Genomic DNA, 18,446 nt, shown 5'->3' on the forward strand with positions numbered 1-18,446 from the left:
TGGAAACTGGATGTCTTATGCTGCCTCAAGAAAAGGGGGGTGCTATGCAGTAGATCTCAAGAACGTACCCGAGCACGTCTTAGATACGGGGCTATGTGCTGCTTAAGTTTAAACGAAGCAACTGAAAAGTTAGCTCATGGTAAGAGTAGGGACATACAGCTGCAGGAAACAGCATGCATTCTATCTCAAAAGCTAACATAAGAACAACAATGCTTTCAAATTAAGCCCCTTGCGCAGTCCGAAAACCACACTGCAGCCATATACTTGGGACAAAAGCCACAGAAGTCTTTTGTATTACTGGCCTCCAGATTCAGCAGGATGGAACTGAACTCAGTGAAAACATGTGCCATGCTCTGGAGTCTGGCTGTTTCAAGGAAGTGTTCTAAACCGGGTCCTGCAGTACCTGGTTTAGGCGCTAATGCTGCTAGACAATTAACTGAAGTCTCCAGGAAAGTAAGTATTGTCCAGAATTCTGATTACTTCAAACTTGTGTCTCATTACTAAGCAGCATACAAATGTTAAGGGGAACATATCTGACTCTCCCCCCCTCCCCCACAATTGTAACCTGGGGTCTTTCCATTTAGCTTTCTCGGCTCTGGCCCCAGCCTGGTGGAACCAGCTTCCTTTAGACGTTCGGGCCCTGCCGGATCTGTTGCTATTCCGGAGGGCCTGTAAAACGGAGCTGCACCACCAGGCCTATGGCTGAGGCAGGCGGATGTCCTCACCTTACCTTATTATACCATCAAATTGGCCTCCCTGCACAGTTACTTAAGTCGGGCCAATGCAGCTGATATCCTTGACCCCAAAGCTGTATTTAACTGTGTCCACATCATTTCATGCTGCATTGAAATCAACATTGAGTTAAATGGCTTACCTTGTTTAAATTTTAATCTTGTTTCTAATTGTTTGATTCTGTTTTACTGTTGGCTTGATTGTTTTATTGTGTTGGAACCCGCCCTGAGCCCATCACGGGATAGGGGGGGCTATAAAGTGACAGAAATAAATAAATAGCTGTCATGAGCATGATTTGTGTTAGCCCTTCAGGGAAGCACCTCACAGGGACAGCCAGAGATGAAGGCCAGCTTCACCTGACCAAACCAGTTGAAAAGTTGCAGTAAGCTCTGCGTACAGAAAACTAATTGTGTGGTACATTTTTATTCCAAAAACTTAATGTTAAACTGCTTTTATATGATCCAAGTCCTACTGGAAAGACAATTAGCAGCATGGCTTATGAAACAGATGTGGCAAAAAAGCCATTCTTTGCTCTCTGTACTTCTGTCATGATTATAACTGGAGGTGAAAACAGAACTCTTTTGAAAGAGGTAATTATTTTGGCAATCTGCAGAACAGAGGATTAGCTCACTGAAAAGAGCTCCAGGGTGCAAGATAATTAAATACAGAACTCATGTTTTAGAATGTATTTTCTTGCCTAAGCAGTATCTATATCACCACATTGTAAACTACCTGTCAGACTAGCTGCATTACATGAACACTCAACTGTCTACTGAATTTTAAGCAAATGTTTGGTATACTGGAAAAAAAATGAGATTTTCATACTATACAAGCGTTGCTGGCAAACACTGACCATCTGAAAAGTCAGCTGGAGAATGACAGTCGGCTGAGTGTTTGGGAATTAACTTGATTCACCAAGTTAATAAAAGCTGAATGAAGATAAGGGATTTCTGGTAGGAGCTGTTGGGAAAGACCAATATCTGCTTTGAGACCCTGGAGAATCACTGCCACCGCACCAAGTTAAATGTATATTATAAACTATTACAGTCCCGTGTAGTGCATTCTCCTCTAAGACTGCCACCTAATTTCTTTGTAAAACTGCTAAACTTTTGCTTTTGGAAATGGTGGGAGTTCACTGTGGCACAGCAAGCAGGGGCCAGAGAACTGGTACAGAGCAAGACGCTGTAGAAGAGGAGGAAATGGAAGATTAAAGACTCAAGTAATCCAGCCTCCACAGCAATATGTGAGCCAGTTCTCCATATCAACACTGGATGGCCTTGCCATGCTTGAATAAGAAGCCTCACCAGGGATCTTCGAGGCCACATTCCCTCTTTCCCAGGCAGGGTAACTAGGCACACGCAGCTGTCTCAAGGTCACCCTCGTATTACCTGCATTAGCCTGAACCTTCAGGGCAGCACTCTACTTATCAGTGGTAGCTGTATCCCCAAAAGAGGGTCTTTCATATCTGTCTCACCCCAGTTTATGGAAAGGGCTTAAAACTCATGAACTGCCACCATAAAAAGGAAATGAGATTCACCACAGCACTCCGCCAAATGTTACCGAGCTCCAAACCAGTTCCTTTTTTGCTAGCTTCCCGTCAGCTAGATGTGGTAACCGTTTAGTAATATGCTTGCTAAGAGTAGAGAAGCACACAACCATGGTAACCCCAGCAGCTCTTTGCTTCAATGCAAAGCATTAGTCGTGGAGGGAACCCACTGGTGCACACGATCTCGTTGCCTCATCTTTGAGTCACACCTTTGCAAGAGGGATAGATTGAGACATGCACATATTTTTAAATCACACACTGAAGACCAAGCAAACAGCAAAACCAACCTAGCAAGACAAGGAATAAATCCAGCCAGCCAGCCTGCCACATAAAGCAGTCTGAGCTAGTAGAAAGACCGTGAAAAGCAAAGACATGTACATTGTTCAATGAAATAAAGCCAACTGATGTACTGAGAAGGAAAACAGGGGGGGAGGAGTTTCTTCCCATAGCATTTGTTAGACATAGTATTTCCCACCAGCTGATATTATGAAAGCCGGTCCTGGTACTGCCATATGCTGCCTTGAATATTTCAATACAACTAGATATGGATTCACAACTAGATCAACTACATTTACTGATATGGAAATAAATCACAGAATCATACAGTTGGAAGGAACCTCCAGGGTCATCTAGTCCACCCCCATAAAGTTAGAACAGGCTTTGCAGCTCCATAAAGAAGTCCTATAATCAGGGCCGGCTTCCATTAGGCATTTGCCTAGGGCGCCCGAAGGGAGGCACCGAATTGGGCTCCCTCCCCCCCTCCCAGCACCCCAGAAAAATGCCTAATTTCAACACACACACCCGCTGCCATCGTCGTCGCTGCCGTTTGTCCACCAGGCAGCAGGCCACCTTCCTTAGTTAATAGTCCACCAGGAAAGGTTTGGCACAAGACCCCACTGCATTCACAAGAGCCACACAAGCATATCTGCAGGGCTCTGCACCAACATACATATTGAGCAGCCTGCAGAGCCAGAGCCACTGAACGACTTTTCTGCCACATTCCACTCTAGTCCCACTTCACATACTGGCAAAAAGAAACGCTGGCAGAAAAGTGCTCGTTGCTAAGGATGTGCTAGTAGATCAGAATGATTTCTTCTTGATTTCATACTAAAAGTGTTAAACATTGGCAGACTATAAGCTCTTAATATTGTTGAACTCTGAACTGACTCTACTATTTTTCAACAATTACCTTAAACTCCCCTTTCTATAGACTTCTAAGAACATAAACATTCAATCCCCCACTTTTTTAAGTTTGCTGCCAGCAGGCGTCAAACTCTAGAACTCAAAGACACTAGGCTGTGTTTCCACTGATTCAGAAAATACAGGAAGCATATTCACCCTAGCCTCAGTTGCTTGCTTTGCAAACACCATCATATCGATGGTCTCGCAGATGACGATTCCCATTTACAGACTCCTGTTATTTATTGATTAGGTCTGTACCTCACTGTTCATTCAAGGACCTCAGAAGTTCTCTTCCTTCCTTTTATCCTATGAACAACTCTGTTAGATGCGGGGGGAGAGAGAGAAGCCAATGAATTTAATGGCTGAATGGGGATTTGAAGCCAAGCCTTCTCAGTCCAAGCCCAGCATCAACTACACCATGACGACGACTCTCTAAGATGGGAGACAACAACCAAGATCTAATCATCTTCAGTGAAATCTTAAATTCATCCCAAATAAAAAGCTTCCAAGTCTGCAATTAATGGCATTCTCATCTAAAATTATAAGGTTCAGTAATAGCACTTGGAAAATCCCCAATATCTGGCAGTTTGAGCACCAAAAAAGTTGAAGATGGCATCTACAAGTTGTAACATTTTCCTCAGTATAGCCTTGGCAGATTTTAAGAATGTATTAAGACAGTAATGCTAATTTTAGATCATAGAGTATCTACAGCACTGTACTCTGCTCTGATGTGGAGTATCACTTAACCATGGTTTCCAGCAAAAAAGTTCACAATAAGGACACAAAAGGAGCTGGTACCTGCATGTCCTAAGCTCTCACACTGATTTACCAGGCTACCTTTCAAAGAAAAACCAGACATTCACGAGGATTCTTTTTTCTGTATTAGTGGAGGCTGAATTTTTACACCCTGGTCCAAGTGAACTATGTGAAATCTGGCAAAATTAGTCCAGTGAATGAATGTCACATGGCAGCAAGTCACCCTTTGGGAGACATGCCCACACTCAAATGCATCATCGATGCTTCAGTTTTACACTAACAACGCCACTCCAGTGCAGATTTGTGTTATTAGCGAGACACATCATTAATGGACAGAATGCTGTTCTCTAAATGGTCCTTGCTTATAAAGGAGATTTAAGGACATGACTGATGTCATAGTCTAGATGAAGCAACTATGTGTTCATGAGGCTGAATTGTTCCTTCTGCTGCAGATTAAGGGAGAACATTCCCACACATTAAACTGAAGAAAAATAATCAAAAGGTTGCATAACAAATGAATGACTGGGGAAAATAAGGGCTGCCAATTACTAGAGTTTGCTAAGTGTTTTGTGGCTGAGATCTAAAGAAGGGATATTTTACACATGGGAGAAATGTCTTTTTGATTAGGATCAGAAAAAGAGTAATGAGATTTATGATTAACTTGTATAATTTCTTTGAAGGTGGAGGCAAAATTATTAGATTTACTGAGAGTTGAAATAATCCTTTAAATCAGCATATCTCATTTATGCAACATAATAAACTGGCACAAACGGGTCCACCTAGACACTAAGCGCTGAGCAGGAGATGCAGAGAAACAAGACACAATCATGGAAACCACAGACAGACACTGCAAAGTAGGGCAAGGTTGGAAAATAAGCATCATACCCAGAAAATGGTTTTGGTCAACGGTTTCCTGATTCCTTACTTCTCCTTTTTCCTTTTGCACTGTAGGCATTTTGTATTTATGCTGCCTTAAATCCAACAAGAGAAAAGTACTATATAGATGTATCATACGTAACACAACACTGAATAAAATTTGAAAACATTACTTCTGTGGTGGCTAAATCAAACCCTTCAGCCCTATGGAACTGTACTAGTTCATGGCCATATGGTGGAAACACGCTGAGGGCGATTTACGCTGTGACAGAAGTTGATTCAGTATTTTAAAGTTCACAATTAAGCAAAATGAAGCCTTAAAACAGTGTTGGTGGCCCTCGTTGCCAGGGCTTTAATGCAACGTATCTGTAGTTTCACTGTATATTGAATGCAATGCAGATTACTACTTCAGACACACCAAGATTTAAAATTACAACCCTGAGACAAGTCAGCAGTTCCGAAGAGAAATAACTCCTCTAGAGTCAAAGGCAAAATCCTGGGGGGGGTCCTGCAAAGACTGAACTACAGTTAAAAAAAAAGAAAAAGCAGCTGCTGATCTCTACATCAGCCTTACTCTTACTTTAGCTACAGACTCGCACTGCATTATAGAGCCATTTAAGCCTCTAAATAAATATAATGAAGAGCCAGAAATATCTTCTGCCTGGGTTTCTATTTTCATTGGAGCCTTACATGATCGTGTCTTCAGATACTATTTGAGTTGAAGATTTAAAACCTGTTTGGTTACACAAGAGACCAGATCTTCAACTGGTGAAATTCCTTACAGATCAAAACATCCAAACAGCGAACGTATCTTTTCAAATATTTGGTCATCAAGCCAATATACCCAGGACTTTCTGAACTTACCTACTCAATTTGTATTTGGGGTACCTTAAATTATTGCACATCATTTGAGCTTTTGCAAGGGAAGATGCTGCATCACCCAGATTCTGACCAGATCTCACCTCCGTGGAATGCTTGTGTGACATCTTGAGGGTTATCTGTACCACAACTGGCATGAATAGCAGTCAAAACTTGTAAACTAAGAGAACCAAGAGAAGGCACATGGGTCCAGGATAAACTAGTGGTTTTTCAATAACCTCTGAAGCAACAAGCCAAAGAGGTTTTGAGGGGGGGAGGACTGTTTGCTTTGCAGTCAAGTCACAGCTGACTTATAGTGACCCCATCGGGAGACTTTCAGGGGTGGTTTGCCATTGCCTACCTCTGCATCACATCCCTGGTATTCCCTGGAGGCTTCCCATCCAAGTACTAACCAGGGTAAGCCCTGCTTAGCTTCCGAGATTAAACCAGCCTGGGCTATCAAGGTTGGGACAAATAGTTTCTACTGCCTGGTTATTTATTGTCCATTTATTATCAACTGTTTTGTTGAGTCACTGTCACTTTAGAGACTTTCAAAACATTCTTTGCAAGCAGTTCTTTCAGCCGTTACTGAGTTCTGGTGGAATAATGAGGATATTGAGGGTGGGGAGGGGAAACAGTGTCGCTACATGACACAGGAAGTCCTTCACTCACCTACTCAAATTACTTTAGCTTACAGATCTACTGAATATTCTTCCCCATCACACCAAATCAAGCCCCACTTTAAAGATATGTTGTTGCATTAAATTTCCAATTTAAAGACTGGTACATATTGAAACTTAACTTCAGGACTAACGATTTTTCACGGGAACCGTATGCCATGTTCACCCTGAGTAGGTTTTTCACACTACATGACCAATCTCTGTATCTGGAAAAAAAGGGGTTCTAATCCACATAAACATAGCAGAATAAATCTTGTTAGTCTTCAGAATCTAGCAGCGCCTTGTCCATACAATGTGAATTATTGATTGCAGTGTATCTTAGCACAATGTTTTTGCAAACAGACAAAGATGTGGTAGTAAAGATTCCCCCCCCCCCCAAAGAAAAACATAGAAAGCTAATGGCAAATATTTACGTTAGGGTTCCTAGCACAGCCAGAAAGGCAGGCAGGAAGGAGTTACTACTTGGCTGGAATTCCTTTCCATATCAAAAATCATTTGTTTTTTATTGGTCTATAGTATAACATTTGCATCTTGTTAAGAGTGATATTTTAACTTAAAAGTTGATTTAGACATTCCTCTCAGATTGCTTTTAAGCACATTTTTATTAAGTTCCTTATTTTCGAAAAACAAGAGTTTGTTAGTTTTGTCACGCTCTCCCTTTGGCAATGATAACCTTTACCCTTTCCAGCTGCAGCAAATTTGAAACAATCCCTATCCTCAACTGGACTTTATTAATCTGCCAAATCAAAGTGCGACCTGAGGAAAAGCAATTATTTCCAGCTCAGCCATTATTAACAGTTTCTGTCCACGGTTGCAAGGAAGGCCCAACTCTCTGATAAACACTAAATGACTGGACCAATTAAAAACTCTTTTGGAACCATAATATACAAATCCATTCAAGTGCTGGAGTTGACGTTCCAAACAGACTGATCAATAGGCTTTATTCAGAAACTTTCAAAAGGAAAAACCTCTTCACGTATGAATACAGAAAGCGGTAAAAAAAAGGTTTTCACTAACTAGACCTTAAATGGCCAGACGAAGTTATTATTCAAATCACATACTAAGACTGTTTGTTTGGGTGTTTATCAACACAGTGCAACAGTTTGAATTTTGGTGTTCTATCATCTTTTCTAGGGCCTAAGCATTTCAAAATAAAAGCTAAACTAGACATAACTCACAAGAAGCACGGGCTAAAGCAGAGTTCAACAGTGCAAGATTTTAGATTGAAGAAGATCAGGATCAATCATTAGGTACAAGAAAAAAATTATTCTTAAGTGTGCGCTGCATCCTTGCACTACGCCCTTTTGGAGCAACTCCCACAACACCTGAGCGTATGCAAAGATCCAAGCCTTACATGGAAAAGAAGAGGCTTTTCGACAGTCCCATCAACAGATGCCATGCTGCTCAGGGCCTCCACACAGCATCTAATGCCGCACCTCAAGAGTCCCAGTCAATCCAGCCCAACTTATTCCAGAGTAATCATAATCTGCTAACGAGCTATCCATGGCAGCAAAGGCCACTTTGGATCACAAGACCGGTTTGTTCAGTTTCGCCTCAGTCAGCATTTCTTTAAGTGCCGTGGGATACGGATGCTCCACAGGGCCCCGTGCAGAGCCCTTCAGGAGCACCACAGGCCGACATCTTTCATTGGGCAGCAGGGTTGACCTGTCCTGCCACAGCATGTCAATCAGAGCCCCAAGCAGGCATGTGGGTTTTTCAAGGAACATTTTCATATCCAAATTTAAATAATTTAACTACTGAGGGAAAAAAAATAGGGGAAAAAATTAAAGCATTAGCCAAAGAGGGCAAATATACCATGTAGAAGCCTAGAGTATGTTTGTAGGGTTTACCTATGCTTCACACGCCATTTTTATCCCAACATATTTCAGCACAACAGCCCGGACAACTACAGATAGGCTATATGTACTTATATGGGGCAGAAAAATAACATTTGAAAAACTTTCACTTCGCATCACTGGCTCTGAGTCTTCAGAAAGGGATTTTCCTTGATCTTCTATGGTCAGTGAACAGGATCAAAGAAGTTATTAGGTATACACAAAAGCCAGAATATACCAAGATTTTTTGGGGGGGGGGTCTTCTTTTTGCAGGTTTCCATGCTAGCAAGCAGCTTTTGACACTGTTCCGAATTTCACAGATGATTTGCTAACAAGGATGCTCAGGAAACAGAGGTCCAGAGTTCTTGGGCACACAGAACCACTCATTTCATTCTTTATCCTGGCTAGAATACATTCCTGTTTTTCATACTGGGGTGGGAGAGAGAGAATAAGGCATCAGAAGCTACAAAAATAAGGCATATTCAGGTCAGAGACTGAGCATATATCTGAATTCAGGCTCCTGAAGCCTGTTTCCTTCACAAGCAACTGAAGACTCTGATCAGTTTGGTAATGTTAAACTTCTTGAGCAAGACAAGGAGAAAAAACTGAAACAAGGACAACCCAATAAAATACTTCACTAACTTCTTGCCCCAGAGTCTCTCTAGACTTAATCACATATTAAGGCCTCTAGGGAAATATCCACAAAAATTAGGGCCTGCTCACAAAAACATTCGCTTGCCTCACACATGCCTCTATCATTGTATGAAAGGAAGGGAAGGGAAGCGGCAACCAGCTTTCAAAACCCCTCACAGTGCGACAATTGCCGCCAGACTAAGTTCTAGTAGCAATTACAAGAGGCAGCTTACTATATATATTACCTTATACTGTTGAGTAAACTGTGAATATACAGTACTGTACTGCAAGATCACTCACACTACCTTGTTTTTAAACAAAAATGATATCTGGAACCCCAAGTTTAAAAATTAATTAAAAACATAAAAGCCTCTAAGTCTGGAGGAGAAATCAAATGTACATCTCTCCTCCCAACCAAGGAAGATGGTCTTGGAAAAATTAGCTCAGAACTGCTGTAAGGTGTGACTTGAACGTTCTCTGAGATCTCCTTTCTGACAGAATGCAAAGGGCTCATGAATTCCAGAGAAAGCTCACCCCATCAGGGAAGGCTGAATTTCAGATGCTTATAAGAAGCTGTGAATTGAAACAGACCAAGCAGCAGACTTATTCAACTTATTGTTACCACCAGGTCTTGGCAACAATAATCTGTGAATCGGCTATTTGAAAAAGGGTCACTTACAGAACTGCAATTAGCAGTGTGGTCCCCATTCTAGGTATCTGCAGCACAGTCCCCAGATGGAGTAGTTAAGATTTTCATTTGCTTGTCTGATTTATTTGCACGGTGGCAAAAGGAGACCAAAACATGTTCTATCAATTTATGATATCGTCCTACGTTTTAACAGTATCTTTCGATTTAAAGAGAGATTTTAATGTTTAGCCAACATTGACACTCTTCAGTTATATTGTCAACCGCCTAACAATGTAACAGCAAGAGAGTTAAAATGCCTATCCAGACTTCAGCAAGCAATACAAAAAGAATTCATGGCATCTAAAAACAGAGCTTCTTCCAAAACAAGAGAGGACTATTAAAAACATTATTAGGAATGGGCTGTGCAAATAACAGCCTTTTACGGTGCAAGACTAGGGAACATTGTTCTACTTAATCATTTTGTTATCAAATACAAAAACACAAAAGCAAAAGCATGGCACAAATGCCTTTATTCCTGTTCCTGAAATAAAGAAACAGCTTCTTCAAATTTCTAGATGGTTTCTGATCTTCACACTACCTCTGAAAGTTAGCCAGGGATACAAAGAGAGGTTTGACAAAGGCAAAGTGTTTCAAACACATTTATATGGGGCAGCCCAAGGCACATACCAAAGGGAAGCATCTGGCTCAAGAGTCAGATGACATTTTAGGGACGAACTGGACAAGGTAAGCATTCATATTCATACCAGCAGGCTGCTCTTTTCTGCACCATAATATTTTTTAAAGCAAAAACTAGAAGTCACTTCAAAGCAGGCAAAGGCACTCAAGCCTCCCACTTTTGATTGGGAAATGCTAAAACACTGGGGGGTTCCTCTTATCAGATTACAGCAAAGTATTTCCCTTTATCAGAACGCTATCGGTTTCTTCGGTTGTTTGCTTAAAAGAGTAAGCAAAGTTTATTAAGGGTTTGTTTGTTGCATTATCAGTTTCAACACCCCTGTCAACTGTAAATTTCAAAAGGACTGAGAAAGTAATCATTACACAGCACTGTACAAGTCATAAGAAACGTAAGATCCTGATTTATTAATTCAGACACAAGCACTAGAGGATATGCTACAGTGGTGGCTCAGACTTGAAACAATATTGAACATTTAGCAATACTTTTATCTTTAAAAAACCTTCTTCCTTCTCCAAAGAGCATCATACATAGGAAGGAGACATTCGAACCTGTCTGAGAACATATCAGTAAAGACAAGCAATATGGCAAGATTTCAGGGCCCTTCCATCCAGCAAGAGGAAATGATTGAGTGACTGTATCCTTCTATTGTAGCAACAGAAGACCTGCTTCTAGCATAGCCTCTTGCAGTTCTCTCAACGCAGCCAGCTCCAGTAACAGCAGTCTTCCCATGGATCTCCTTTCAGATACATAAACAAGCCTCAACCAGACAGTAGATTAAACTGTCAACTCAATAAACCTAAATTTAGTTTGTACAGAGAATAAAGGTTGGCAGTGGCAAGAATTTGCCGTTCCAAGGATTTCTTCGTTGAAATAAACATTAATACAGTTGTGATGGGATGCAAGCCTTTGCAGTGCTTTCAGCTCAAACTCTGCACCACTCAACCAATTCATGGCAGCCAGGATGCAGAATCAACCACGAGGCCACTCATCACTGACTTCTGCTATTGAATAGTAAACAAATAGCAAGGAAGTAGATGTCCCAAAAATGTGGTTGCCAGAGTTACCTTTAAAACCAGGCTGTATTCCCACCTCCACCCTCCAAGAAATTGTCTTTTTTTTCTGAACAGCTTGATGGGGACGAGCACATTTTCCCTCTGAAATTTAGCTACATTCTTAATCCCAATCCTATAGCCACACCCACAGGAACATATATTATTTTGGGGATTAAGAATATAAGTAGTTAATTCTTCCATCAACTGCTCTGGCATGGTAATGTAACCATTTAATTCAACAGGGCATCACTTCCTAAGAGAGATCCTATCCATTCTAAAACCCATTTTCCTCTGCGTTGAGATATCAATGCTACCATCTCTCCCTGCAGCCAAAATGGAAACAGAACACTTGAAATAATATCCCATAGGGAGATTCCCCAAGTCACACACACCACCACACTACGCCGAAGAGAAAGTATTTTAGCAATATCCTTACTGCTGCATCACAACCACTGTTCATGCAGGAGAGCCATCTAATGGGTATCAGTCTCAAAATGTCATCAACTCATCTCCCTTTGCCTTCACCCCACATTGCACTGGAGTGTGCAATCCATATCCCGCGATATCCACCCCCAGCTCTGCGTCTTGCATCACTTGCACCCCAATAAATTATCTCTTATTTACTCTCCTTCACTCTCTCATCAGACCTGGGCCTCACACTGAAGAAGATAAGCCTATGCTTCCCATGACTACAAAGCCAGACAAACAATCCAATGAGTTCATATTACAGCAAAATACAACCCTCCAAGCTCACTTCCTCCACAGGACTTGTCAGGTCACAGTGCTGCAGTAAGTAAAGAAACCACAGTCAGTGGGATTTTCCTTTTTGTGCAACCTCTTAAAGGCACAGGAGACTTCTCAGGGACTCAGACTTTGCAGCTCTGTGCTCTCTGGGAACCCGGATTTCTCTTCAGGCCTTTGTTTCATTGACCTTTCCCTTCAAGATCCTACATCCGCTGCTTGTTCTTCTCCTGTCCTGCCATCACTCAGCATCCGGAATACTTTTCCTTCTAAGTCCCACACATCCCTTTCACTAACTTAACAATCCTTAAGCCTCCCCCACAAATTCCCATGATCAACAGACTTCCCTTGCCACAGAAGCCAGACTCTGAATAGTGCGTTGATAGTTGTGTTTCTGGACCAGTGCGATGGCTGTGCATGCCAACGTCACCAGCATTTGGGGATTTACTACCATAAGCACAAGTCACTATGCAAGTGCCCCCACTGACATCCTGTGCTTCATAATATACTCATCTAATGCACCCAAAAGGTATTAGTTCAACTCATGCCTGGACAATTCATATTCCAGTATCTTGCTGTTACTGTCTCTTCCGTCTTTCATGGGGCATTTGTGCCCTACTTCATACACTAGAGACAGAATAGATGTGCCAATCACCTTCCTTCAATCAGCCCAGAGAAATCTATATCCCCACTCTCATTTCTGTACCTTCTGTCACTAAAAGCTTCCCCCACAGCACCCACACAGTCACTTCCTCTTACACAGGCCTCTCTAGGGGAGGATGAATGTGAGCAGGGCCATTCCGGGCATTCACATTGCTCATATCCTGACTCCTTATACGCACTCACACTCCTGGGCTGCAGAAGAAGCAATGAGAAAATATGCAGACCAAAAGCCAGACTACCATCTGCTCCCTTGGAAGCCATCCATCCAGCTGCACCAATACTCCGACCCATTACTGACTCTCTCTGTACCACACAAACTGCTGAAGAGGGTCAGTGTTAATGCCACATTACAAATACAAGTTTGTAGCAGAAGGACCAGAAACTCCCTGGATTATACTAGCAAACAATGAATATGTGCCTAGCCCTGTTCAAGCCCAGGAAGCTGAAAAAGGGCCATGACTCTGTTTATGAAGTTTATTACATCTATCCCCTGCCTCTCCTCTTGGCTTCAAGTTCTCTTCACTGTCCCTAATCAGTATCCCTCCCCCCTCAAACCTCTTTCTTCCCTTCCTAGCCCTTTCCTCAGATTCCCTTCCTTGAGCGTCATTCCAGTTGCCCCCTCACAAACCCTTTTTCCCAACACCCAAAGGGAAAAGGCTCACTCCCACCTCCTCTCTTCAGCAGCAGTTGTTAACTGGCACATCAGTGGGAAGGTGAGCTATAAAGCCCAACAGAACCAGCCTTTTAACTCTCCCCAAGAGAAAACCAGAGACCTCACTTATCAAAGCAGGGATTTATTTCCTATTCTCTTCACTGATATCCACCCTGGGGCAATTGTGCTGTCTATAGAAAAGGCAGTTCAGAACAGATCTCCCTTCCTCCAAACTCAAGAGCTATCAATTGCCCATCCACCAAAAAAGAAAGAGAGTCTTCATCGATGAAATATGCCAATAGCAAGACAGGCTAAAATTCAGGTGGGAGAGGGGAAAAAGGACTCCATTTCCTCAGCCTATCTACCAAATACCAATCCAAGGGCAATTCAGCTAGGCTCAGTCACACAGAGCTCACCAACAGGGAAAGTACTTTACAAATCTAACAAAATTAATTATTTTCCTTTCCGCTCCTCTAAAAAGAATGCTAGCGCCTATTGGGAAAGGGACTCATATTCTTCCCCACCCCTCTATGACAATTTTAGCAACTATCTTGAGTGATTCAAGGGTCTCTGGCTCCAAAAATTATTCTGCAATTAATTTTGTTAAAGTGCTTAAGGTGCCAATAGATTCCTATTTTGTTTTCTAGCAGGAAAAGTAAACTAGCTATCTAGCATGAGTAAACTAAGATGTTTTCCATTCCCAAATCCAGACCCCAGAAAAGGGAATGCACTTCCTGCTACTGCCCTCCCAGCATTCCTGCAGTGACAACAAGGGTTCCTGCCAATGGGGGTCTCGATCAACAAACTTCTCATCCATCAGGGAAATGTGTGGGAGGGGGCAAGAGCAGAACAAGGGAACTCACTTCTTGTCCTTCCCCAAATACCTGTCAATTTTTATCCAGCTTGAGTTCATAGCATTGCTTTTGGGTGGCTGGGAGGAGGGGAGACTTACAGTATAATCCTAAAGAGAGTTACACCAGTCTAAGCCTATTCAATTTAATGGGCTTAGACTGGAGTAAGTCTCTTTAGGATTGTACTGTTAGAAGCCTTTTTCTCTGCTGTTGGGAGGGGGCGGGTGAGGAGAGGGCCATTTCATAAATAGCTCCCGGCACCAACAATCCCCCCTAAGGGTGGGAAGCAGGCATGAGACCACCCCTCCCTGCAATCCATGGCATTGCAATGCTGGTGGCTGCTCTGCAGGCCACGGTGGAGCTGATCAAACCTAAGGAAGGAAGCCAGTCCGCCTCTCTCCCCTCCATGGCGGGGGTCAGAACAGAGGTCCCCCTTCACCCCACCCAGCAGCCATCTTGTCGCCTGCCAAGCGCACCGAGGAGGGAGAAACCAGTGATGTGAGCCCCCCCCCCAGCACAAGCCCTGCCGGGCAGGCACTGAGGACAGCAGTAGCCCTTCTCTCTTGGCCTTGCCAAGCCGCCAAGTCCCTATGCAGGGGAGGAGGGAGAGGGGGCTCTGCCAAGATGCCCCCCCACCTTCCTCTCCAAGTGTGGGCCAGCCTCCACTCAAGGCTGAAGAAGAGGAAGCCTGCCCGAGGGAAGCAGGGACCCTTCCTCTCTCCCTTCCTGCTGCTGCAGCAGCCGCCACGAGGAAGAGAGCGTGCATGTGTGCATGCCTCCCCACTAGGCTAGGCAACTGCCTAGGGCGCCAGACTTGGGGGGGCACCAACCTGGACACCCCCGTCTCCATGTGACTTATCAGTGGGGGAGGGGGGCCTGGCCTAGGGTGCCAGGCCCTGACCCCCCCCCGCCAGCCAATCTCTGGGCCTGGAGGGGAAAGGGGGGGGAGGCAGGTGTGTGTGTGTCTCACCGGCGCTTGTAGTCGTCCCTCTCGCGCTTGACTTTGGCGAGGACGTTGTAGAGGGCGCGGATCTCGGGGGTGATGGTGTCGATCTGGACGCCGACGCCGTCGGGGTGGAGCCAGGAGACGCCGGGCCCCTGCAGGGTCTCGAGGGCGCCGCCGCCCGTGCGCCGCACCTGCGTGTAGCTCCAGATGGTGCCGGGCAGGCGGCCGTAGGGCTGGGGCGGGGGGGGCTGCGGGGCGGCGGGGGGCGGCGGCGGGGGGTCGGGGCCGGTCTGCGTGGCCTGGTGGCGGGGGAAGCGCTTGTAGCGGAGGCGGCTGTGCTGCTGCTGCTGGGCCTGCAGCTGCTTCTCCAGGAGGCGGTTGCGGCGCTCCAGCTCGTGCACCTTGGCCAGGAAGCAGCGGAAGCGCACGTTGAGCCCCTTCAGCAGGTGGATGTTGGAGCCCAGGTCGTTGCGCAGCGCCGCCGTCGCCCCCGCCGAGCCCCCCTCCGCCGCCTCGCCGAACAGCCCCGCGCTCATCATCCTCTTCGCGCTCTGGCCCCTCCCGGCCGCCGTCCTCCCCTCAGCGGCCCTCACGCGCCGGCCCTTGGCCAGTAACGGCCGCCGCCGCCGGGCAGGCGAGATTCAAACGGCCCCGCGGCCATGGCGCCTCCCGGGGAGGGGAGACGAGAAGAGAAGAGAAGAACCAGCGGAGGAGATGCTGCTGCCGCTCGGCCGGCCGGCGCCTCTGCAGTGCTCGCCGGCTCCTGCCCGCCGCGGCCCCTGACTGGCTCAGGGCTGGCTGAGGGGCGGGGCCTCGCCGGCGTCGACACGCCCCCTCCGCGCCAGCTTCCCCTCACAGTCCTCGCAGCCCTGGCCACGCCCCCCTCCCCCCCCATTGGCCCTCCGTATTGCGGCGCCCGAACGTTCCAGCCCCGCCCACGCCTCTGCGCAGAGCTCCCCCCCTCCTCTTTCACTCGCAGCCACGCCCCCCTGGGCACGTGCGGCACAGAGCTGGGGAGAGGGGCGCTCTGCGTATGCCCAGAGGCCGCGCGGTTGCCAGTGAAGAGGCTCCGTGCAGAGGTCCCCATTGAGAGCTCCCCGGTTCCAAACGCATCTCTACCGGTTGGTGGGTAGCGGGATCTCAGGAGTCATAAGGAAGGTTTGGGAGGCCATCTCCTTCCTCGAGGGGGCAAGTGCAGTAATAATAATAATAATAATAATAATAATAACTTTTTATTTCTATCCCGCCCTCCCCGCCGGGGCAGGCTCAGGGCGGCTCACAACATAAAATACATTAGACATCAATTTGCTTATAAAATCACAGTTAAACAATTTACAAATTATAGGCCAAGGGTGATGGGGTTTTTTGCCTACAACTCCCATCAGCCCCAGCCAGCATGGCCAATGGCTGGGGCTGATGGGAGTTGTAGGGGGAAAAACATCTGCAGAGCTACCGTTGGGCACCCCTGCAGTAGACCCCCTTTGAGGGGGCCACAGTCCGCTGCAGCAGCCCAAACAGGGCAAGCTTGTGATGCCTTAAAGACAGCCTGGCGTGTGGGGTGCCACCCGAGGCACAATCCCAACTCACGCTTCCCTGCAAGTAAATTTTATGCGTGCAGCGTGATATCACCACCCAGATGAACATATGAAGCTGCCTTCTACTGAATCAGACCCTTCTCGGTCCATCAGAGTCAGTCTTGTCTACTCAGACTGGCAGCACTTCTCCAGGGTCTCCAGCTGAGGTTTTGCACACCTATTTGCCTGGACCCTTTTTAGTTGCCGGGGATTGAGCCTGGGACCTTCTGCTTACCAAGCAGATGCTCTACCACTGAGCCACCATCCCTCCCTTTAAGTCAGTCTTGTCTACTCAGACTGGCAGCGGCTCTCCAGGGTCTCCAGCTGAGGTTTTTCACGCCTATTTGCCTAGACCCTTTTTAGTTGCCGGGGATTGAGCCTGGGACCTTCTGCTTACCAAGCGGATGCTCTACCACTGAGCCACTGTCCCTCCCCAGGTGTGATGTCATCACACAGGGCACTCAGCGCGTCCCCTGCACAGCGCTCGCCGACTTTGGCAGGCACTGCAAAGTGGAAGCATTGTTCTTTCTTGGCTTTAAGGGGTTGGGGGGCTCCGCCATTGCCTCGCCACCCACATACCCTTCAGAGGACAACACACACCACTCAGGCTCCACAGGAAGGAAGGAAGGACTGTGTTACTCACTGAGCCTGCTTCGGCTGGGAGGGTGGGATATAAATCCAATAAAATAAAATAAATAAATAAATCGCAAGAAAGAAAGAAAGCCAAGAAAAACACTCCCAGCACTTCCCCTCCCCAGCACTCGCCGGATTCAGAGGGCACTGCAGACAGGAAGCCAGTTCGAGGCGTGGGGAGGGGGTGTCCGCCCCTGCCTCTGCTGGGAGTTGACGCCCTGGGTAACTGCCTAGTTTGCCTACTCCAATACGCCGGCCCTGCTTAACGAGAGTCATGGGCGGTGTAAACTTTCAATAAGGTCACACTGTCCTACCTGGATTGCTCAGGTTAGCCCAGACTCATCAGATCATGGCAGCTAAGCAGAGTTGTGTCAAGCATGGTAAAATGTAGTGGTGATCTATGGTTTTAGGGCCCTCCATAAAGCTGGTGTGTAGAACATCATGGAGGGCTGAGGTAACATGGCTCTGTTATTCCCCCCCCCCCTCCTGCTTTATGGCTTTTGTAGTGAATTAGAAAAGGAAACTAGTAGAGAAGGAGTGACACCTTCCCAGACATTCCTGCATGGGAGTGTGGACCATCTGGGAAAGCAAGGACAAGATACTGATAACGTAGTGAGAATGTAGACCTTTATGATAGTTTATGCGCCGGCTGGCATTTCTCAACCTTGCCCGTGAGAACCCTTTGATGCATGCCTTAAAAGAAGTGCATCAATGTATTGTGGGCATCACTCTCAAGGTCCTGCACCAAGAGAGCATACCGATCTTTTCTTTTGAAAATCGCATGCTTGACAAGTTGGCCCTGGGTAGTATTTGGAGGGGAAAGGCTCACCGCCTCTGAATACCTCTTGCCCTGAAAACCCTCTGGGTGATGTGGCTTCTGGGCACTTCCCACCACCAGGGTCACAGGCCAC

The 18,446-nt window shown here is 45.9% G+C and overlaps 1 protein-coding gene across 1 annotated transcript in view; it reads right to left on the minus strand.

The window, feature by feature from the left end:
* IFFO2 (intermediate filament family orphan 2) overlaps window positions 1-15,867 on the minus strand; it is a 45,456-nt gene extending 29,589 nt beyond the window's left edge. Inside the window, exon 1 of the mRNA XM_060259588.1 lies at window positions 15,353-15,867. Within this exon, the coding sequence (XP_060115571.1) occupies window positions 15,353-15,867 (515 nt within the window). The remainder of the gene's footprint in view (window positions 1-15,352) is intronic.
* Window positions 15,868-18,446: the final 2,579 nt, after the last annotated feature.

The sequence above is a fragment of the Heteronotia binoei genome, chromosome 18 (genome assembly GCF_032191835.1).
Source record: "Heteronotia binoei isolate CCM8104 ecotype False Entrance Well chromosome 18, APGP_CSIRO_Hbin_v1, whole genome shotgun sequence".
Lineage (NCBI taxonomy): Eukaryota > Metazoa > Chordata > Lepidosauria > Squamata > Gekkonidae > Heteronotia > Heteronotia binoei.